Source organism: Cricetulus griseus, chromosome 5 (genome assembly GCF_003668045.3).
Source record: "Cricetulus griseus strain 17A/GY chromosome 5, alternate assembly CriGri-PICRH-1.0, whole genome shotgun sequence".
Lineage (NCBI taxonomy): Eukaryota > Metazoa > Chordata > Mammalia > Rodentia > Cricetidae > Cricetulus > Cricetulus griseus.
Genome location: NC_048598.1, coordinates 118527487 through 118550209, shown reverse-complemented (window position 1 = coordinate 118550209; position 22723 = coordinate 118527487). Strand labels below are relative to the sequence as shown.

General features: G+C 44.5%; 1 protein-coding gene across 1 annotated transcript in view; it reads right to left on the bottom strand.

Annotated features, from left to right (window-relative positions):
- Positions 1-5911: 5911 nt before the first annotated feature.
- Positions 5912-22723, bottom strand: part of Mlh3 (mutL homolog 3) — a 38253-nt gene continuing 21441 nt past the window's right edge. The window contains exons 6-12 of the mRNA XM_035445159.1: positions 19351-19422; positions 16779-16890; positions 14667-14826; positions 11462-11485; positions 11295-11373; positions 8881-9032; positions 5912-6972 (exon numbers count right to left, since the gene is read on the bottom strand). Coding sequence (XP_035301050.1) covers positions 6850-6972; positions 8881-9032; positions 11295-11373; positions 11462-11485; positions 14667-14826; positions 16779-16890; positions 19351-19422 — 722 coding nt within the window. The 3' untranslated portion in view covers positions 5912-6849. The remainder of the gene's footprint in view (positions 6973-8880; positions 9033-11294; positions 11374-11461; positions 11486-14666; positions 14827-16778; positions 16891-19350; positions 19423-22723) is intronic.

Here is a 22723-nt window from a genome sequence, read left to right as displayed (position 1 = left end):
GCATAATTCTTGGAACTTGAATAAGGAACAGAAACTCTCAACTTAGCCTCAGAAGTCTGAAAAAAAAAAAAATACTCTCACCAGGAAGAACCAGTGTAAAGTGATCCTCGAAATGCTGGTGCTTGTAGGACCATAAATGTCACAGATAGGCCTCAAAACTAAAACACAAAAACTTGCCTTGGTCTTTGGAATTCAAAGCCTGCTGTCAAATGGCTCTATTGCTCTGCTAACTTTCCATACATATGTTACATCAGACCGGCTCAGCCATGAATACTCAAAGGCCCTATCCTGCCTATCAGACCTCTCAGAAACTCCTTATGTCTGGTGACCTTGGTGACACAGTTGGCTAATGGCACTTGCTGCTAAGCCTGCCAGAAAGATGGGACTGAGTCAGTTCTCTTCTACATGTGTGTGCATGTATACGCACATTTAGAATTAGGACCTGCCTAGAAAAGAAACTAAATCTGTGGTGAATAAGTGAACACCTGATCAGGTCCCTAAAATTCATAACATATAGATGTCTGCAGGTTAAGGAAACAGAACGCAAAGTTGGATAAAGAGAACTAATCAGGGCACAGTGACTCACTCCAGTAATCCCACAACACTCAGGAAGCTGAGGCAGAAGGATTGTGAGTTTGAGGCAGTCTGGGCCACATACAGAATTAAGCCTTGTCTCAAAACTGCAAACTGCCAGGCATGGTGACCCAGGCCTTTAATCTCAGTTCTCAGAAAAAAGCTCACAGTAGGATCTCTATGAATTTGAGGCCAGCCTGGTCTATAGTGAGCTCCAGGACAGCCAGGACTGCATAGAGAGACCTTGTCTAAAAACAACAAAAATACAAAGCGGGCTGGAGAGTCGGCTCAGTGGTTAAGAGCTCTTATTGCTCTTGCAGAGGTCCTGGGTTTGATTCTCAGCACTGTATGGTGCCTCACAATTGTCTGTAACTCCAGCCCCAAGGGATCTGATTCCTTTTTTTGACTTCCTCAGTCACCAGGCATTTACTGATCTCTGAGGACACTAGGCACGCATGCAGTGCACAAACAAATACAGACCAAAACACTCATACACATAAAATAACAATAAATCTAAAAGAATTTTTTTCTTTTTCTTATTTTTTTTCCAAGACAGTTTTTCTATGTATCCCTGGCTATCCTGGAACTTACTCTATAGCCCAGGCTGGCCCTCAACTCACAGAAATCTACCTGCCTCTGCCTCTCAAGTGTTAGGATTAAAGGTATGCACCACCATGCCTGGTAAAGAATGTTATTTTTTAGAAATGCAAGCCCAATCAAAAGATAATAGTTGTATCTAGCTCCAAACTGCTTTTTAATCAGTAGACATTCCTTGCTTTTGAAATAATCAGTGGTGAGTTGTAAGGCTAACTTCAAGTGAGGCTAGCTAAACTCTTTGGATTGCTGTTGGGTGCTGGCTTTCTGCTCGGCATTCCAACTGATGGGTAAACCATTCCAAGTTTTGGTCAGGTGTCCTCATCAGAGGTGACAGATGAGGAGACACTAAGGAATGGGCATAGGGTAAAAGTGCTCTGAGGACTTGAGAAGGGGAGGGGGTGTTTGATGACCTCCTTAACCCTCACCTGAGGCAATGCTCATAGCCATTTTCTAAATGATACTCAATGAATAGAAGGAATGAGGATCAAGAGTGTTTGTGGTGCAAAATAGCCACAGTTTTAGTTTCTCTAGACTTCCTTCTCTCCCTCTCAGTCTGTCCCTACCTGAAGGCCGTCTCACAGTCCACAAGTGGCAAAGTACAGTGGCAAATGTACCAGTCAGTTCTCTCTGTAAGCCTTTTAGTGTGCCTTTAGTGTGATAATTTCTTTGTAATACGTGATCCTTCTGCCTAAGTCTACCAAGTACTGGGATTACAGGTGTGTACCAACATTTCTCTTAAAATGTATTTTTGTGTATGTATACGTTATGTGTGGCATGTTTGGGAAGGCACCTTTGTGCCCTGGTGAAGGTACAGCTGGCTGTCAGAGGACCTCATCAGGTATCCTTATATCCCCTCTTGTTTGAGCTGTAAACTCTGGGGTAGGTGGCCTGCAAGCTTTCAGGGAGTTCCCCTGTCTCCACCTCTCAACTCACCTTAACCTGGCTGGAATATAGATACACCCTGTGCCAGGCTTCTGTATGGGATCCAGGGATCTGAATTCATTGTCAAGCCTGCCCAGTAAGTGCTTTTATGCAATGAGCCTTCCTTCTCCCCGACCCCATCCTGGGTTTTGATGGGAGGAGAAAAGGCAGTCTGGGTTTTTGTTTCAGAACAGCTCATCTTCTGATGAGCATGCCAGGCTTCCACTCCCGAGGCCTGTCTACCGTGCCAGGGCCTTCTGGGAACTGCCAAGCTGCCACTGCTCTCAACCTGCCAAGGCTTCCTCAGGCCCAGATTCTAGAATTTTGGCTTGGTCACCCTCCTGCTTGGCCTTGATTTTTCATGTGTTGCCCCTATCCATGCCCGATAGAAGCTCTTCATTCTTTCTGTCCACCAGCTCTCTGGAGGTGCTGGCAGAGCTATTTTCCCCACTCCCCAATTTAGCTTACTCTTGGCTTTGGCTCTGGCTTTTCTGGTGTTAGCTCCTGTTACTAACCAGAGTGTTAATTGTTTAAGATTTACTTATTTTATGGGCTGGAGAGATGGCTCAGTGGTTAAGAGCACTGGCTGCTCTTTCAGAGGACCTGGGTTCAATTCCCCACACCCACATGGCAGCTCACAACTGTCTAATTCCAGTTACAGGGGAGCAGAAATTATGGACCATGGAAAAGTTCCAATGCAATTTTTAAAAAAAGATTTATTTATTTATGAGTGTTTTGCCTGTATATATGTCTGTACACCATGTGTGTGCCTGGTGCCCAGGGAGGTCAGATATGGAGTCTGCTACTCTCGAACTGAGTCACAGAAGGTTGTGAGCCATCTTGTGGGTACTAGTCATCAAACCCAGATACTCTGCAAGAACAAATGCTCTTAGCTGAGCTGTCTCTCCAGCCCCTACTTCCTATAGTCTTAATTCTGACAGCAGGTTTGTTGTCTCCTCTCAGCCCAGCAACAGAGCACTGGCTGATATTCAGTGATCCACAGCTGCCTTGTCCCTCTCCCTGGTTAACTCGAGATCTCTTGAAGTTAGAGGCAGCCATATGCACCTTTATTTCTCAATAAATGTTGATGAACATTGCTGAGATGGAACTCTCACGAATGGTTACATTTCATAACTCTTACTCTGAAGTTACCAACACTTTTACCAATAAGATATCATAAAGGTGAACCACTAAATTGACTGACTAATAAATTACATGGGGCTGGAGAAATGTCCAGCAGTCAAGATTGCTCACTATTCTTGGAGAGGACCCAGGTACTGTTCCCAGCACCCACATGGTGGTTCACAACCTGTAAGCTCAGGTCCATGTTCTTACACCCTCTTGTGACCTCTGCAGGCACCTACACACATATGGTGCACAGAAGCTCATACAAGCACACACATGTACACAAAAATAAATCTTTAAAAATATATTAACATGGGGCAGCCTATTATAAGCCTTGAAATACTGGGTGTGGTGGCACAGACCTTTAATCCAAACACTCCAAAGGCAGAAGCAGGAAAATGTCTGTGAGTTAGAGGTCAGCCTGGTCTACATAGCAAGTTCTAAGGCAGCTAGGACTAATAGAGCAAAATCTTTTTATTTATTTTATTTATTTATTTATTGGTTTTTCGAGACAGGGTTTCTCTGTGGCCTTGGAGGCTGTCCTAGAACTAGCTCTTGTAGACCAGGTTGGTCTTGAACTCACAGAGATCCGCCTGCCTCTGCCTCCCGAGTGCTGGGATTAAAGGGTGCGCCACCACTGCCCGGCTATTATTTTTAATTACTCATATTTACATATCCATCCCCCCATTCCCTCACTCTCCTCCCATCCTCCCATGTTCCCCACCCAACCCCCCACTCTTCCCAGGGAGGCCCTCTACCAAGGACATTCAAAGTCTGTCATATTGTTTGGGGGAGGGTCTAGGCCCTCCTTGCTGTATCTGGGCTGCAATAGTATCCCTCCATAGGGAATGAGCTCCCAAAGTCCATTTGTGCTCTAGGGATAAAGACTGTCTTGGGCTCCAAGCTGGTAGCCACATTTAGAGGGCTTGGTTTGGTCCAATGCTGTTTTCTCAGCTTTATGACTAGGGTCTCCATTCTATCAGTAGGTCAGGTCCACTGTTTCTGCAGGTCTTTCCATCCCCGTCTTGGCTCCTTTGCTCAACCCTCCTCCCTCTCCACAACTGAATTCCAGTAGTATGGTTCAGTGCTTAGCTGTGGGTGTCTGTTCTGCTTTGAACAGAAACTGGATGAAGACTCTCCTTCCTCTCCCTGCCCCCGGGCTCCAATTTGTTTAGGGGTTCTTGTGCCTATCCTCTTCTTCGAGGGACTATGCAATCTTGTGGCTAGAGCAAAATCTTAAAGTACTACTTTAGTGTCAGAAATTATTTTCATAGGGCCAGTGAGATGGCTGAAGCCGGTAAGGACTCTTGTTTCCAAGCCTGGACGAGTTGTAAGAGAGAACCAACTCCCCCAAGTCACCCTCTGGCCTACACACGCACACACACCAGGGCCCCTTGTGTGTATACACACAGAAGCACACTCATAAATTTTTAAAAAAAGTACTCACATATATCAGAAAATTAAGTGTGTCTTTGTTCTTAGGTCCTTGAGTGTAAAAAGGACAAAATAAAACCTTACTAGGCAATAAAAATAATCTACTAGATTTTTTTGGCTAATAAGTGCTTTATGCTGATGTATGCAAATAAGCTTATAAATTATTAACAGAAGATAATTATCTCCTTGCCTGAATTAGGCTAGCTGGGAAGATGTAATTCATGGAAAACCTCTTCTGATCCTCCACTACTCTTGGGAAAAGAGGAGTTGGCAGTCACATAGAAGGAACCTTCCAGAAGCTGCCCCACCATTCTGTCAAGAAGCACTATCACTCTCTTGAAATCCCATGAACTAAATGGTCTGACATAAAAGAAGTTTTCAAATTCTTGCAAGAGCAGGCATGGTGATTCATGCCTTGAGAGGTAAAGACAAAGGCAGGGGTTCAAAGGTCATCCTCAGCTACACTGAGTTACTGGACAGCCATACAGGGGACTCTGTTCCCTACCCCTTTTCCTCCCCACCAAAATATTCTGGAACAGCTGTTCTGGGACAGTGTTGCAGGGGCCCAAAGCCACACCTCCCCACTGAACATAGGCAAGATGCTCCAAGTATATGAAACACCCATTTGTACAGCTCTTGGGAAGAAGGCTGTCTCAGACAGTAGTGCCTATTCTTCCTGGTTCCAATGATGAAGCTATTAGGATCGGCAGGAAAATGAGTGCTGGTTCCCCTGAACCTGCCCCGAGGCCCATGCTCATGAAGGCACCACTTTCATCCCTAAGGTTCACTCCAAGGCTGCTGGCAAACACACTATCTCCCATGAGTACACATTTGTTTTCTGCATTAACAAAATAGAGAATCATTTCATTGATAGAAAGGCCAGTGCGAGCAGGATGCTCGGGAAGTGCTGTCATGGCAATCCTCCCTGAGACAGCTTGTTAAGTACACAGCATCAGGTGAAACACTTGTAGTGAACGTTAGCAGCTGGAGTTTTGCACGCACATTCCCCCACTATTGTTTAGTCAACTGAGTCTTATTAACCACAAATAATTTGAAGAGCAGGAAAAACACAAATTAAAAGAAGGTTAACAAGCTTTACAGAAAGATCAGTTCTGGTCCCAAGTGAAATTCTAAGGCTATTAGGCATAATGAAACAAAACCAGCACACGGTGAGAAAAGGGCCAAAGAACCCGTCTTCTGCAAACATCAGTGTGCAGCATACTTGATCAGGATGAAATAAATGCTGCATTTGATATAACAATTACTTTCACAGAAACATTTTATAAAGTACAAAATTCATTTTCAGAAACAAGTAGTATTTTTTTAACATTTTACTGGTTTAGGATATGAACATTCATTAAGAAGCAGTAAGAATATTAAAAAAAAAAATCCCTGTAAGTTTTCTTGCCAGGTGATGGTGGCACACACCTTTAATCCCAGCACTGGGAAGACAGAGGCAGCAGATCTCCGAGTTTGAGGCCAGCTACACAGAGAATTAAAAAAGAGAAAAGATTTCTAACTTTCTCTACTCTATCTTGTGTTTCTTTCTCTTTGTTGATAGTTTATTTATTTTGAGAAAGGGTCTTGCTAGATAGCCTAGACCAGTACTGACCTTGCCAGCCTTCTGCCTCTGCCCTCCAAGCACTGGGATTACAGGTATAGATACATCACTACACCCACCTATTAATAATTTCTAATCCCTAAAATAATTTAACTAAAGTCTTTCTGGAAGACATCAGGTAATATTTTTATAGAGAAGCACCATAAACCTAACACAGACTGTAAAGAAGCAGGGGAGTGAAGCTAAGAGGACTAACGGAGGGGAGTGATGAGTGGGGAGGAGGGTGCTGGGCCAGGGGCTTTGGGAAAAGCAGACCAGCCTTAGCGCTTAGCATCCTCTCACATACGTAAATGGAGAGGCCGGGAAAACTGCTCAAAAACAACAGCCACACTTCTCAAACATAAACCAACCTACCAATTAGAAAATCACCATTTTATCAGAAAAGGTAGGCATTATGTGGCAAATCCCCGTGTCCATGGGTGCAGAGGAATGGACTGTCCTTTGGCTTTAGTGTGTCTGCTCCAGGAGACTGATGTGCCGACTACTCAGGCCAGGCTGACCCGCTCACAGCTGTAGATGGTGCTCTGCTGGGAGGCACTCCTCCATTCCCGACTCTTTACAGATCCCTAACTCTGTTTTCACGGTGGCTCACAGGAGGCATGGACTGTGACAGGCTCTGCCTTGTTATCACGGCCTTCTGCTTTTCCAAAGAGATGCCAGGCACGGGCCATTTTTCGAAGTTTAGCAATATTGGGTTTAACCTATGAGAAGAAAGAAAGTAACTATAATTAACAATAGGAAAAGCTGGTAGCACAAAAGATTTATTTATTTATTTATTTGTAAGTATTTCAAAGTAAGGCTCCCCATGTTTAGATTTCTCCTTTCTGGACTCAGAAAAGATGATAGTGTTCCTCAGAATTAAACTGTAAGTCTGGATTCTTATCTCCTCAGTAGTGGGGAATAGGGATTTCTTGAAGAGGTGGGGTTTTGTGGAAGGGCTGTTTTGCCTGTATGTATGTATGGGCAACAAGTATGTGCATGCCTTGTGCCTAAAGAATCCAGAAGATGTCAGGTCTCTTGAAATCAAAGTTGCTGACAGTTTATAAGCCATCATGTGGGTGCTGGGAATCAAACCTGGATCCTCTGGAAGTGCAGCCAGTGCTCTTAACCACTGAGTCATCTTTCCAACCCCATAAAGAGTTTTAGTGGAGCAAAATCAATTGGATAAGTCAGGGAATAGTACATGAAATCTCCATGCAAGAAAAGCTTTACTGCCGTTATCGAGAAAGAGAAGCAAAAGAAAGGGCTCTGGAGCCAGGCGTTGGTGGCGCACGCCTTTAATCTCAGCACTCTGGAGGCAGAGACAGGTGGATCTCTGTGAGTTCGATGCCAGTCTGGTTTACAGAGCGAGTGCCAGGATACACAGAGAAACCCTGTCTCGGGGGGAAAAAAAACAGAAAGAAAAAGAGAAAGGGCTCTAAAAAGCAGCACAGTGTCCCTTGTACACACACATTTCTGTTTCATTTAAGATCGTAACAGGAAGCTGGAAAGATGGCTCCTGGGTTAAGAATATTGACTGCTCTTCCAGGGCACATGGGTTTAATTACCAACCGTCATATGGTGGTTCACAATTATCTAACTCTAGTTCCAGCAGATCTGACACCCTTTTCTGGCCTCCAGGGGCACCACACCTACCCACACCCACTCCCACCCACACCCACAGTGCATAAGCACACACGCAGGCAAGACACCCATACACATAAAGAAAAGAAAAATTGATTAAAACAAGAATAGAAGTGTTCTTAATTGAAGGGCTCCATGCATCTACTGCATTGTCCACATCGTTATTTATGTGCTGCTCACACCATAGATCAGAGCCACGCACGGTAGAGACCACCAAAGTCTGGCTCCCTGCCAAACGATGCAACACAAGGGATGGTTTAACACAGCTAGCTCCAATTGCTGGTCTCCGTCCCAGCCACACCTGCAAGGGACGGGATGTCTCCACTATGTCCCAACAGCTGTGAATTCAAATCGCTGGCAGGCAACTGATGTTCAGGGTGTATGTGCAGTGTGAAGTTTAAAAATCAGGAGGCCATCATGCAGCTAAGTTGTCACTTTAGTCTAAGCTCCGATTCAAATGTGAACTGAACGATCAAGTGTGTGGCCTTAAACTCCCAATGCATGTTCTTAAAATGCCCCTGTTTGGGGAGCATAAAGAAGGATTGCATTTAGCAGAGACTAGAAAAGTCAGAAAAGATACACTTTGCTCCTTCCTGATTCTCTAGGTCTGTACGGGTTGTTTTTTGTCAGCTTTACATAAGCTAGAGTATCCTGAGAAAAGAGAAGCCTCATTTGAGAAAATGCCTACATTGGCTGGGCCAGCAGGCCAGTCTCTAGGGTATTTTCTTGATTGATAATTGGTGCCACCCTTGGGCAGATGGTCCTTCGTAGTGTGAGAAAGCAGGCTGTATGAGCCATGGAGACCAAGCCTGTAGCAGCACTCCTCCTGCGTCTCTGCTTCAGTTCCTGCTCCAGGTTCCTATCCTGCTTGAGTTCCTGAATTATAATTAGGATGTGTAAGCCAAATAAGCCCTTTCCTCCACCATGTTTTGGTTGGTTTTAATCACAGCAACAGAAAGCAAACTAGGACAAGGTCATTACTGTACCTGCTTTTCCTGTTCCAAGTGGTCCAGGTCAGCTAAGGGCAGCATTGAAGGTCTCCCATGAGCACACTGGAATGGCAGCTGGCACAAGGACAGAGCTTCGATGAGGCGATAGCTCTCCTCTAGGCTCAGGCAATCATTAAACTTAATGGCCCCTAAATGAAAGAGATAACCAGAAAGCCACAGTGTGTGCATAGTGAGAACCAATGTCAACCTTGGGTCAGAACTGAGAATCTGGACAAAGTAACACATTTCTTTAGTCTGGCCTTAATACTGCTTGAGCTGGCACCTGAGGTCATGGAACAGACTAAGACTTCAGGACTGCCCTCCTGTCTCAGCTTCCATATGGAGTTTGTCCCTCTGATCTCTCAGGAAACATTCCTTAACCTGTTAGGATTTTCCTTTCGGGTTTTTTCTCAGACATAAGGACAGTAGTGAATCTGTAAGTTCTAGTTTCCTTCTGTCCACAAAGGTTCAAGAGCAAACTCTTTTCTTATAATGTCTATTCTATTTTCCCTTTTTCTTGATTTCCATAACAGTCTTCCTAATCTAAGCCTTCACATTATAACTTATCTTTATTCTAGGATCAGTCACTTAAGTCAATCGAAAGTCTGCTTTGTATTAGGAGTCTTTCAGACAGTGAATGAGAAGATGCCTCCACCCCATGACTCTGGGCTCTCACAGGTAAGACAACATGAGACAAGTCACTACAGAGTAATTTAAACTACCAGTGCCATGAAACACAGGTAGGAATGTGTAATGCAAGGCCAGCCGGGTTTTGGAGGCCAGGGAAGGCTCTCTCGGTAAAATACTTCAGCTGAGATGTTGGGTTAAGAAGACACAATCTATTGGAGGAGCAGAAAGGTATTCCAGGTTCAGGAAGGGCCAAGGTCAGGACACAGGAAGGACGAGATCAAAGAGAGATGGAGGTGTAAAGAGCACAGTGGGGTGTGACATGTGCTGAAACTCAAGAGGGAGGCAGCGTCAAAGCATGGAGACCCCTGGAAGCTGGAGGCTATGGCTTTTGGCAAGTACGGTAGGAGATGCCGGTGATCCCGGTGATCCGAGAGCTTTGGAGATAGAGACAGGAGGACCCAGAATTTAAGTTTATCTCCAGCTACATATTAAGTTAAGAGACCAACCTGGGCTATAAGAAACTTTATCTCAAATAAATAGACCATACATACATACACACATACATACATACACACACACACACACACACACACACACACACACACACACACAGGCAATGGTGGTGCTAGCCTTTAATCCCAGCACTCAGGAACAGAGGCTCTGTGAGTTCAAGGCCAGCCTGGTCTGCAGAGTGAGTTCCAGGACAGCCAGAACTGTTACACAGAGAAACCATGTCTCAAGCCAAAAATAAATATATAAGGAAATACATACATACAAAAATACTTGTATACTAAGAGTATTAGTAAATGTCAATGTATATTCAGATAGAAGAATGACAGGCTTAAAGCCATGTTGCCTGGCTTGGCATGGCAGCACAGGTCTGTAATTCCAGCACTTGGGAGGCTGAGGCAGGAGGATTGCTACAAGTTAGAGGTTGGCTTACTCTACATAAGTAGTTTCAGGATAGCCTAGAGTACAAAGCAAGACCCCGCCTAAAACAAAACAAAATCCTAATGAGGACTCCTGTGGGTGCTAAGAGAACAATTGCTTGAGCAGGGCCAGAAGGGATGTGAGGACCAAGGGGAGGCAAGACAGACTCGGTTAGACTCTGAGGGAACAATGATGAACAATGAGGGAACAATGATCTGGTGACGTGGGGCATACGAGCAGACAATGAGATATTTGTAGCGGGCAGGCTAAGCGGGGAGAGGCAGAGGTGAGGAGGTTGAAAGGACGGGAATAAAATTTGGGTGTCAGTGGGTAATAGCTGCAGGAGGTTCCAAAGCTGTCACTTCCCTAACGTGAGGTCTGCAACGCCATGTCTACTCACCACGTCCCTTACTCAAGACCCCCCACCAGATCTAATGGGCCTGGACCAGCTCTAAAGATTTCTCTGGAACCTTCTAAGCGTCTGGTCTTTATTTCCAGCCTAACTTTTTGGTACTCTTGGCTGCTCCTCAGGAGAGGAATTTACTCCTGGCCTTTGTGGCTCTGCCAAGGCTGCGTCCTCACGCTGTGATGAGCCCTAGGCTCACTGGGCCTGACTCCGAGCACCCTCTTTAGGGCCTACTCCTTGGCTTAGTCAGTCAGTCAGTCAGTTTGCACCCATGCTGGGGTTTTACTTTGAAAAGTCATTTTTAATGTAGGTTGGGTTTCTTGACCAAAATGACACTCTGTAAAAGGTAAGCAGACATGTGCAGTCTGCCTCCTCTACAGTCACTGTTCCTCTCTCTGCCAGGACTCAACACACCCAGGACTCGAGCTGATGTGCAGGCTCTTACCATGGCAGGCTTGGGAGGCCAACACCTTCTGGACAGTCAGCGGCAATGTCCCCTGGATGCCTCCTGTGGTCTGCAGCAGCTATGTTATAATAAGAGGAAAATGAGACAATGAAGCCTTTTGTGTGTAGCACTTTGGTGTGACACCCTCAGGTAAGAGAAAAGCTTACCTCCACTTGTTCTCGAATAAATTCCTATAAAGCCAAAAGGAAAACAGGCGTAAATGTACTGTTCTATTGTACTTGCTCTGTTAGCATTTTAAACCATCAGTGACACAGGAAACAGTCCCCAAAATTGAGAAACGTGATGACATGAAATCAAAAAGTGTCTGCACAACAGAGGGGACAGGAAGCCTACAGCATGAGGCTTGCCACTAACATAAGAGTTAACATGTAGGGCTGTGCGTTGGTGGTGCATGCCTTTAATCCCAGCACTCAGGAGGCAGAGGCAGAAGATCTCCGTGAGTTCGAGGCCAGCCTGGTCTACAGAGCGAGAGCCAGGATAGGCTCTAAAGCTACACAGAGAAACCCTGCCTTGAAAAACAAAACAAACAAACAAAGAGTTAACATTTAGGATATATAAAGAGGAGCAAATTTGGGGCTGAGTGGCGGTGGTGCACGCTTTTAATCCCAGCACTCGGGAGGCAGAGACAGGTGATCCTCAGTGAGTTTGAAGCCAGCCTGGTATATAGAGCAAGTTCCAGGACAGGCTTCAAAACTCCACAGAGAAACCCTGTTTTGAAAAACCAACAACAACAACAACAACAACAAAGCTCAGATATCAAGTTGGAACACAAACTGTTAAGAATGAATTAATATGTATCAATGAGCTGGACCATTGTGGCACATGCTCAGGAGGCAGGGGCAGATGAAGTCTGAATTCAAAGTCCGCCTGGCCTGGTCTACAGAGGGAGTTAGTTTCAGGACAGCCAGAGCTACACAGGGGAACCCTGTCTCAGAAAAAAAGAAATGTAGCAATGACTGTCGATTGCTAGGATTCACAAAGTCACCTCAACACTGAACTGTTCCAACTTCTTCCAAAGTCAATGAATCCTCCCATCAGCCTGACTTAATGTAATCAAAATTTCTGAAACTATATAAGCTTTGTTTCAGTTTGAAGTAAACTTTAAAGTAGTCTTTGAAGTCACTTCAGGAGTTTTTATTATGATTTTCTGGTTAAAACTTTAGGTATTGAATTACAGTAAGATTCTCGAAGATCCTATCTTTTGGATTTGACACAATTTGAATCCAAATTTGACTCCAAATCTAGAGTGGGAGTCTGAGAAGAAAGGAGTTGTGTGGGCAGAAAAGACATCTGCTGAACACAGAGCCAGAGCCAAGGCTGTCACCAGCAGGCAAGGTGGAAAGGGAAAGGGAGATAACGTAGAGGCTGGGACGGGGAGTGCCTCTCGCGCCTCAATGTCTTACTTCCATCTTAGGACAAAATGCTCCACAGCCCTCTGTCCTGCACATGCAAACTCCAGCACTTCCAACCTGCAGCCACCACCTCATCTCCGTCTGTATGCAGCCAGAGATGTCTTTTTCCCTCAAGTGCTTCAGATGGATGGAAACCTAGGGCTTTGTATGTTAGACAAGCACTCTACCACTGACCTACTACTCCCAAGCCGTTTTTTGTTGTTGGTGTCCTTGGAGAGAGAGAGAGAGGGAGAAGGGGGGGGGATTGTCCAACTCACTCAGGCTAGTTGGCCTAGAATTATGTAGTTCACGCTAGCTTCAAGCTTGTAATCTCCCTGCCTCAGCCTCCTAAGTGCTGGAATTACAGGTTCTTGGAAGAGTTATTAGAGCCTCACTCCTGACCCGCTATGCTCCGATTTCATCCCAATGGGATGACTGCAGATCAACCAAGTCATCACCAAGCCCAACTGCTCAGGTTTTTCTTCCTGGCCACTGTTAACTATTTCCTCTTGCTTACAGCTCCACTTAATTGAGACAACATTCCCTTTCCTGGGATCTTCCTTCCTCAGTATTTCCAGTCATCCAACAGCTCTCCCTTGGTGTCATTCCATGACCTTACATGTCCTCAGAGCTGTGCTCTATAGGCTCTGCCTTTGCTCCTTCCCTCCCTCTCACTCTTCCTCCTGGTCAGTCTCATTGTCTCCTGGCCCTTCTTCACCTTCTGACATCACCAAATGCACATGCTGTTCTGGACAACAGATATGTACAACCCAGATTTCTTTTCTAGACACCAGAGCAGCAGTCTGCTAGGCCCCTGGCATCTGTACCTGAAGGCACTGTCTCTGCACTGAGGTAGCAATCACCCCAGAATCACTGTCATGTATCTTTTCTTCTTTATTCCTTTGTGTGCCTTTTGCATCAAATCTGGAGTTTCCCTCTCATCTAGTTGTCAAATCTGTCCCTCCTCCCCATTCCCACCCCCGACCTAGTCAAATCATATGGCAACCAGTACAATAGCTTTTTTTTTTTAAGATTTTATTCATTTATTATGTATACAACATTCTGCTTCCATGTATATCTGCACACCAGAAGAGGGGACAGATGGTTTTGAGCCACCATGTGGTTGCTGGGAATTGAACTCAGGACCTCTGGAAGAACAGCCGGTGCTCTTAACCTCTGAGCCATCTCTCCAGCCCACCAGTACAATAGCTTTAACTTCTCATTCTGCTTCCAAACCTGCCCATGTATCCTAACTTAGCCACCGAGTCTACCTTCTAAGTTTTGTGCATTATTTTCTTACATTATTTAAATGCATATGCACGTGTGCATTCGTGTATGCATGTACACATGCCGAGATGTGTACTTGGAGGTCAGCGGATGGACTGAGGGAGTTTGTTTTCTCATTCTACCAGGTAGGTCCTGAGGCTCAAACTCAGCTCAGATCTGGCTGCGGCACCTGTACCTGCTGAGCCATCTGGCTGTCTCGAGTGTTTTGCCTAAGTGTATGTAAGTGTATCGCATGTGTGCCTGATGCCCATGAAGGCCAGAGAAGGGTCCTGGAGCCCCTGGAACTGAGTTACAGATGGTTGTTAGCCAACACATAGGTGCTGGGAACAGAACCTGGGTCCTCTACAAGAGCACTCAGTGTTCTTAACTTCTAAGCCATTTCTCCACCCCCACCCCCATTTGGGACGACGTCTCACTGTGAAACCCTAGTTAGCTTTAAACTGCTTACTCCTTAGCCTCGGAGCTGACCATCAGGTGCCCCATGTAACGCTCTCTTGTAAGCACACACACCTCTCTGTAGTATAACTGTTTCCTTCCTCCTTACTGTGAGCTAACTTATCTTTAAATGTCTAGCAACCGGCACCCTGACTGTAGCAAACGTGTGCTGACTAAAGATGAGCACTGAAGTTCGGGGCGCTCGGCTGCTCCCCAGGCACGGGAAGAGGCATCTTACCTCCACGATGCTCTTAGTCACGGTGCATCTTCCTCTTCGAAGCTCACTGGCTTCTCTTTCTACAAAGCAGAGCGGCACTTTTCCCACAAGGATCAAAGAATCACTAGCATCTGGAAAGATCAATTCCAGTCCCAGATCTTCTAAATGTTTGTGGTAAGACCTAAGGAGACAGCCTCAGATGTAAAAGCATGACTTCACCACTTCAGTGCTGCTTCCAAAAACTTGATAGTTTTCAAAAGTGCCCATGACCTTTGGAAGTTGTATTGTTTTCCTTATGCTTATATGTGTTTAGGATTTTATTATCAGATTTCCTTTTCAATTACAGTAATTCTCATTCACAGCTACACTTTCTAAGAATTCAGTTACTCGTGGTTGACTGTGATCCAAAAAAGTAAATGGAAAATTCCAGAAGTAAACTTTTTTCTTTCTTCACTTTGGGGACTGAACTGGTGCCTTGCACATGCTAAGCATATGCATCCCCAGCCATAAAATCAAATTGCATGCTGCTCTGAGAAGTCTGATAAAATAAAATCTCAAGCTGTCCCACTGAGGCATCCTGTTGTCCTACATAGCCACTGTATATGCCACACCCCTGCTGGTCACTTAGTTACAGCTGACCACTCCAGTATCAGGGCTTTTTTGTTTTTTTTTTTAGTTTTTCAAGGCAAGGTTTGTCTGTGGCTTTGGAGGCTGTCCTGGAACTAGCTTTTGTAAATCAGGCTGGTCTCGAACTTACAGAGATCTGTCTTCCCAAGTGCTAGAATTAAAGGTGTGTGCCACCAATGCCCAGCTCCAGTATCAGTTTTTTTTTTTTTTAAGATTTATCTATCATAATTGTATCTCATGTGTATGAATTTAGCCTTCATGTATGTATGCCACATGCTTGCCTGGCACCTTTAGAGTCCAGAAGAGGGCATGGGATCCTCTGGCACTGGAGTTACAGTCAGTTGTGAGACTTCATGTGGTTGCTTGGACCCAAATCTGGGTTCTCTGCAAAAGCAGCAAGTCCTCTTAAGCACTGAACTATCTCTCCAGCCTAGTACTGCAGTTTTTACGCTGAAGTAACCCTTATTTGATTCCCTAATGTCCCCAAACCACATCAGTAGTGATGCAAAGGCAGCAAAGCATAAAAAAGGAAGACAGATTGATCATGGACCCATGTGGCAATGCTGCGGGACATGCAGATAGCTGTGGTATAAGGTGGCAATCTACAGGGAAAACAACACATACACAGGCCTCAGTAGTGGCCTTTTCAGGCATCTGCTGAGATCCTGTAATAGATGCACACATATGAGGGAGAACTGTTGCATAGTAATCCTTTTTTCTTCTGTCTTTCTATTGAGAGAACCAATTTGCTCCCAAATCTTACTCCCAAGTTTTCATTTTCCACTAAGGAACTAACTTACTGCCTGCATTTACAGAAATCTGGCTCAAAGAGAAGCTCTGAAAATGTTCTCAATCATAAAAGACAGAGGTAATTAACAGCCCCAAGATCTGAGCTGTCCGGACTGGGGTGTGCTGGTGGCACTAAGCAAGTGAATTATGCTCTAGGGGAAAAAAAGCTACATTGGCAGCAGTGAACATTCAAACCTGAAATGAACTGACAGTCTTTTCATTTTCAATAACTGACACTGCCCAGAAGTGGGAAAATGACCTATCTCGTGACTTGCTCCAGGACTTGCCCCACCCTGGCATCGAAGTGTTTGGCTTCTTCCTAATAAGATTATGGTAATGAAGAATCTAGAATGAACCAAGACGCAAGAATGGAAGCAATTACTACCCTAACTTTGCTCTCAGAAACAGTACAGCATAAACACTTGGCTGTTCCAAGAAATGAGAAAAGTGTTCTAAGCCAACTGCTGGAAAAAATTATCAGGGAAATTCTATCCTATACTCAATAGCTATGCTATAGTGGGAAGAATGACTTCTGGGGTCAGGAGACAGGCTTCGAGTGCCCGCTCCACAGCTAACAGTTATGACCTTGGAGTAAGCCACTCACAACTTTTGTCCAAGTTTCCTTTCCTGAAAAAGATGGAATATTTATGCAGAAACCTCAACAAGTTACTGTAAAGCTATATACTACCAGCATCGTGTCCTTGAGGTATTACTAACCACAAGAGTCTCCTTTGCTCCTTTGGTACCGTGATGGCTAGAGGAGGAATTATCATGGAAGACAGTAATTTTTTCCGACCAGAGCTTTGCGGAGGCTGCTTCTCATAGGAGTCTATTGGAAGAGATGAATGAGAAAATAAGAAGGGAAGACTGTTACATTCAGTCAAAGGATGCTGGGTGAGGCATGGCCATGGTAAAGTTCTCTGCAATTAAGTAGTGTGCTCAGTGTTCAGGTCTACAATTTGGATTCTAGTAGCAAACTAAGGGAAAGCCAGACATTTTACTCATTTTAGCAGTTTTTCAAAATAAAAAAGAGAAGACTAAACTCTTACATCCCAATGAACAAGCAGTGTTCCTGTAGTTATTATGTGTGGTATCAAGAGGGCTTCATGGTTCCTTCAGAAAGGTTTCTCAGTTTCTGAAAAGAATTTGCCAGTATTATTCTCAAATGATGCAGGCCCTATATAGTAATTAAGTTTGGGTATAAATTTTAAAATTATTATTTCATTTAAAAATATTAATGTGTATGGGTGTTTTGCCCGAATGTATGTCTGCATACCATGTGTGTGCCTGGTGCCCACAGAGGCCATCAGAGAGCATTGGAACCGGTGGAACTGGAATTACAGGCAGTTGTGAGCTGTCATGTTGGAGCTGGAATTAAACCTGGATCCTCTGCAAAAGCAGCCAGTGCTTTAACTTCTGAGCTGTCTCTCCAGTTCCCTATTATTTACGTGTGTGTGTGTGTGTGTGTGTGTGTGTGTGTGTGTGTGTGTGTGTGTGTGTGTGTGTACGGGTGTGTGTGTGTGTGTGTGTGTGTGGTGTGTGGCAGGGGGCTACACACAAGCCAGGCCCACACATGGAGATCAGAGGACAACGTTGGGAGTAAGTTCTCTCCTTCCACCTTTATGTGGGGGACGGGACTGAGCTTGGGTTATCAGGCTCCCATGGCAAATGTTTTGCTGGCTAAGCTATCTCACTGACCCATAAGTTCCTTTTTAATGAGCCAAATTTTTCACTTGTTCATTTCTTGCATTTCAAGTTTTCTTTGATGACATCCTCAGCCTGAGATTCTTGGCCCACAATCCTTAACTGCTACACACCACAACCAATGGCTTTAATAACTGTTATGGTCTTGGACAAGCCATGGGAAGATCAAGCCTTCTGATATCCCTTTCTTCCTAACAATTCTTTTATGCAAAAATCTCATGATGTTGCACAGCCAGTTCATTTCTTGTGGTCATCAGCTTTCTTAAAGCCCAGAGCTCAGGGCTGGAGAGATGGCTCAGCAGTTAAAACTGCTCTTCCAGAGCACCTGGGTTCAATTCCTAGCACCCACATGGCAGCTCACAACTGTCTGTAAATCCAAGATCTAAAGTTCAGAGCTCAGTGTAAAGGGTCTCCACAAGCTTCACATGTGCTTATCGTGAAGACAGCTCTGTTAAAAATTACCACAAACTCTAGACACTCGAGCAACAAACATGCTTGCTATTAGTGAACTGAACTTGATTTGCCAGATGCCAAACGAGACTTGGCAACCACCCTCCAGCTGCTGGGAACTGCTGACCAGAGTCACGACCTACACATTTCTCAAACCACTGTATTTCACCCACCAAAATGAGTAAGGGGGTGGGGGCTCAAAATTTAAATCCTTACTCTAAGCAATTTTCTTCCACTGTTTTGATTGTATCTTTCCAAACTCTTGGGCCTTCGTTTGTTTGTTTTTTTGAGACAGGGTTTCTAACAGCTCTACCTGTCTTAGAACTCACTCTGTAGACCAGGCTGTCCTCAAACTCACAGAAATCCACCTGCCTCTGCCTCCTGAGTGCTGGGATCAAAGGTGTGTGCCAGCATCACCTGGCAAAATATACTTAGGGTTGTGGGTTTTTTTCCGGGGACGGGGGAGGAGAACAGGGGATGGGGACTTCATTTTATAAGTGCAAAGAAAATGGCAGTAATATTATTGCCATTCCAGTTAATGAAACATCTACCTGGAGAAACCCTATCTCAAACAAACAAACAAAAAACCAAACAAATCAAAACAGCACAGTCACTTTGAAAAGATACATCTAAACAGCACGATACCAGCTGCCTCTAAGAAAAGAAATACAGTGAAATGAAAGACAAGGGTGTAAAGGATGCTTTGTTATATTTCCTTTTGTACCTTTTAAAATTAGACCAATCTGATTGCACTACCTGTGCCCAAATAAACGAGATTTTAAAATAAAAGTATTTTTATGGGACTTTGTGGACTCTGGGGAAGGCCCAGTGAGAGTACACAGGCATTGAAGAACATACCTTTGTGCTGTGCGACAGAATGAACTAACCCAGGCCTTCTGTAGGTCTGGGCGGAGAATAAATACATAGGAAACACGTCTGTGACCAAGTCCATCAGACCCGTGTGTCTGAATTGGCAGAGCAAAGTACTGCAGTCTTTCATTAGTTTTCAGACTCGATGATTTCAGCCTAAATTTCAAACACACAATGCATCCTTCCTCCCAAGTCACATGAGGAAACTCTCGGCATATCAACTGGGCTGGGGGTCTGCAATCTGCAGTTGCAGACAGATGCTCACCAGAAATAAGCTGCTCCAAACGAACTCGCTCATGGGCAGCGTGCTGATCCACCAAGACTAGCAGGTTTCCACCTACAAAACCATCCACAATTACTGGCATTCCCAATCTCAAGATTAAAAGAATCATAAAGGGTGGAGGGAGAAAAAAGGTTTATTCAAGCCACTTAATGATGAAAACACAAGACATACTGAGTAGATATAATTGTAGTTTTTATTTTTTGAAAAAGGGTCCTGCTATACAGCCCTAATTGGCCCAGAATGTGGCTATGTGGATCAGGCTGGCCTTGGAACTCAGAGAGATCCACCTGCCTCTGCCTCCCAAGTAAGCATTGGGACTAAAGTTATACACCATCACACCTAACTCAATTATACTTTTCATTCTTTAACAAAACTTGAAATTATCAATAAATTAACAAATTCATCCCTGGTGAAAAACCCTTTAACTCATCAATATTTCATTTAGAAAGGAAGGTTAAAATTTTAAATTTATTCAATACAGACTTGGCTTTATTAATTCAACTTTACTACAATGAAGAATTATTAGCTAATGCACTGTATACATTATAATCAGTGGATCTTGATTTGCAAACCACTCTCAAACTCAAGAAGCACATACTTGTATACTTTAGATCAGAGGCCAGAATTTTTTTTTTTTTTTTTTTTACAAAGAGGCAGAAAAGAACCATTTTATGCTTTTTAGGCCACATGGATTCTGTCATGAGTATTCGTCTTGAGCCAAAGCAGCCACAATCTGTGCCACTATAGCTATGCTCCAATAAAACTTTATTTATGGACACTGAAGTAACTGCATATGATGTGGCTATGTCAAGAAGTCTTCCTTTGTTTTTTCCTAACCATGTAAGGATGTAAAAATCACTACTTCCCTGGCTGCAGAGAAACAGACCCTCACTGTGTCTACCCATAGTCTGCAACTGTAGCTGTTTTAGGCTGAGGCTTCCCAAGCTATCCTCCGTGAACCTGTCACCTGGAAGCATACTCAAATGCCAGATCTGGTCAATAGGGCACAAGTTTCTGCAATTCTAATTAACTCCCAGGTGATCTTGCCTAATGGCCCCACTTAAAAAAAAAATTTGGGGGGGGGGGCAGAGAGATGGCTCAGCAGTTAAGAACACTTGTTTCTCATCCAGAAGACCCGGCTTGATTTCCAGCATCTCCATGAAGGCTCACAACTACCTGTAACTCAAGTTCCAGTGAATTCGAGGCCGTTTTGGTATCCACATGTACTGCACACAAATGATATATATACATGCATACATGCAGGAAGACATTCATACATATAAAAACTTTTAAGTAAAGATATCTTTAACTATGTGTACTGCAGGTGCACATTCGTGCCTATGAGAGCAGGTGCCACAGAAGACACACGTGTTGCATTCATTCCCTTGGAGGCAGAGCCACAGGAGCTGTGAGCCACCTGATGGGTGTGCTGGAGACAGAATTCTTGACAAGCTGTATGGCTGTTAACCACTGAGCCATCTCTCCACCCCCTACAATCCTCTCTTTTCAGAGCAGGGCTTCAGACTTTCAAGTACAAACAAGGGATGTGCAAAGGTTTTGGAAGTCAGCCCTACAGGGAATCTCAGGGACAGGACAGCTTTCCACGACATTATTACAGCTTTTAAAAGCTGCACTTGTATTATTTTAACCAATAGCTTGAAGGTTGTTATCAATCATACTGAAACAAAAGCTCTTCTCTTGAATTTGGTATAGAAAACATCTTTTCCTATTCTATTAAAAGATTAAACATTAAGTCGTAGAGAACACTCAATCTAGAGCAGGCTGGCCTGTGGGCATGTATGTAAAGGGTTCTTCTGATTAAGTTGCCTAAAAGTTTGAGACACCATTCCCTGGGTTTATGGCCTAAACTGAAAGAGCAGATAAAGCAAGCCAAGCAGATGGCAAGCGTGCTTATTTCTCTTCTCTAGACTCTGGGTGTGATGTGACTACCTTCTTCCAATTCCCGCCTGACTTCTTCCCGGAGATGGAATGTAATCTGGAGTTGTGAGCTAAAATGAACTTTCTTCCCGAAACTGCTTTTTGTCAGGGTATTTTATCATAGCTATGGAAATGAAACTAGGGGAGATACTATCAAATGCACAGCATTAAAGGAAATGCACAGACTTAAAGGAAAAGGGAACAGACAATTTGCTTTTTATTTCTGAGACAAGATTCATTGTATTTCAGGCTGGCTGCAGATTTCCTATGTAGTTGAAGGTGACACTGAACTTCTGATCCTCTTGCCTGATATTCGAGCATTCTGCCAATTAAGCAACACACACTCCCACCCCACAAACAGACTTTTTCTGGTGTGTGTACAATCTCAAGTGGTGTTTCTCTTTCTCTCTCTCTCTCTCTCTCTCTCTCTCTCTCTCTCTCTCTCTCTGTCTCTCTTTTCTTACAAAAGAAAAGAATTTAGTTGGGGAGCATGGCTGCAGGCGTGATGGGTGTGGTGCTGGAGAAGTGGTTGAGAGCTACATCCTGATCTGCAGGGAGACAGAGAGAGGGGGGGGGAGGGAGAGAGGGAGAGAGAAGGGGAGAGAGAGGGAGAGAGAGAGGGAGAGAGAGAGAGAGGGAAAGAGAGGGGGGCAGAGAAGGGGAGAGAGAGAGAGAGAGAGAGACGAGAGAGGGGGAGAGGGGGAAGAGAGAGAGAGAGGGAAGAGAGGGGGGCTGGGAGAGAGAGAGAGGGCCGGGGAGAGAGAGAGAGGGAGAGAGAGGGGGAGAGAGAGAGAGGGAGAGAGAGAGGAGAGAGAGGGAGGAGAGGGGAGGGGAGAGAGAGGCGGGGAGAGAGAGCGATGCGGAGAGAGGGGGAGAGAAAGGGGAGAGGGGGGGAAAGGAGGGAGAGAGAGAGGAAGAGAGAGGGAGAGAGAGGGAGAGAGAGAGAACAGAGGAGAGAGAGAGGAGAGAGGGGAGAGAGAGGGAGAGAGAGGGAGAGAGAGGGAGAGGGAGAGAGAGAGGAGAGAGAGAGAGGGAGAGAGAGAGAGGGGAGAGAGAGTGAGAGAGAGGGGAGAGAGAGAGGGGGGAGAGAGAGGGAGAGAGAGAGGGAGAGAGAGGGAGAGGGGACAAGTGTTGTTTCTTACACCACTCATCTTCTCTGAGAAGGGACTGTTACTAGTTTGGAGCTCATCAACAACTAGTCTTGCTGGCCTGTGTGCCCCAGGGACCCACCTGTCTCTATGCCTCTAAGCACATGCCAGCAACCCAGCTTTTTAAATTACTTCTTAATATTAATTAATTAACTGTATTAATTATTTTCAGGTTAGAAAACAAACGAAAGTGAATATGTGTCATACCCTTTGTTTTAATTTGTTCTAATTACATTTTAAGATTTTTTATGATATATATTAGAATGTAT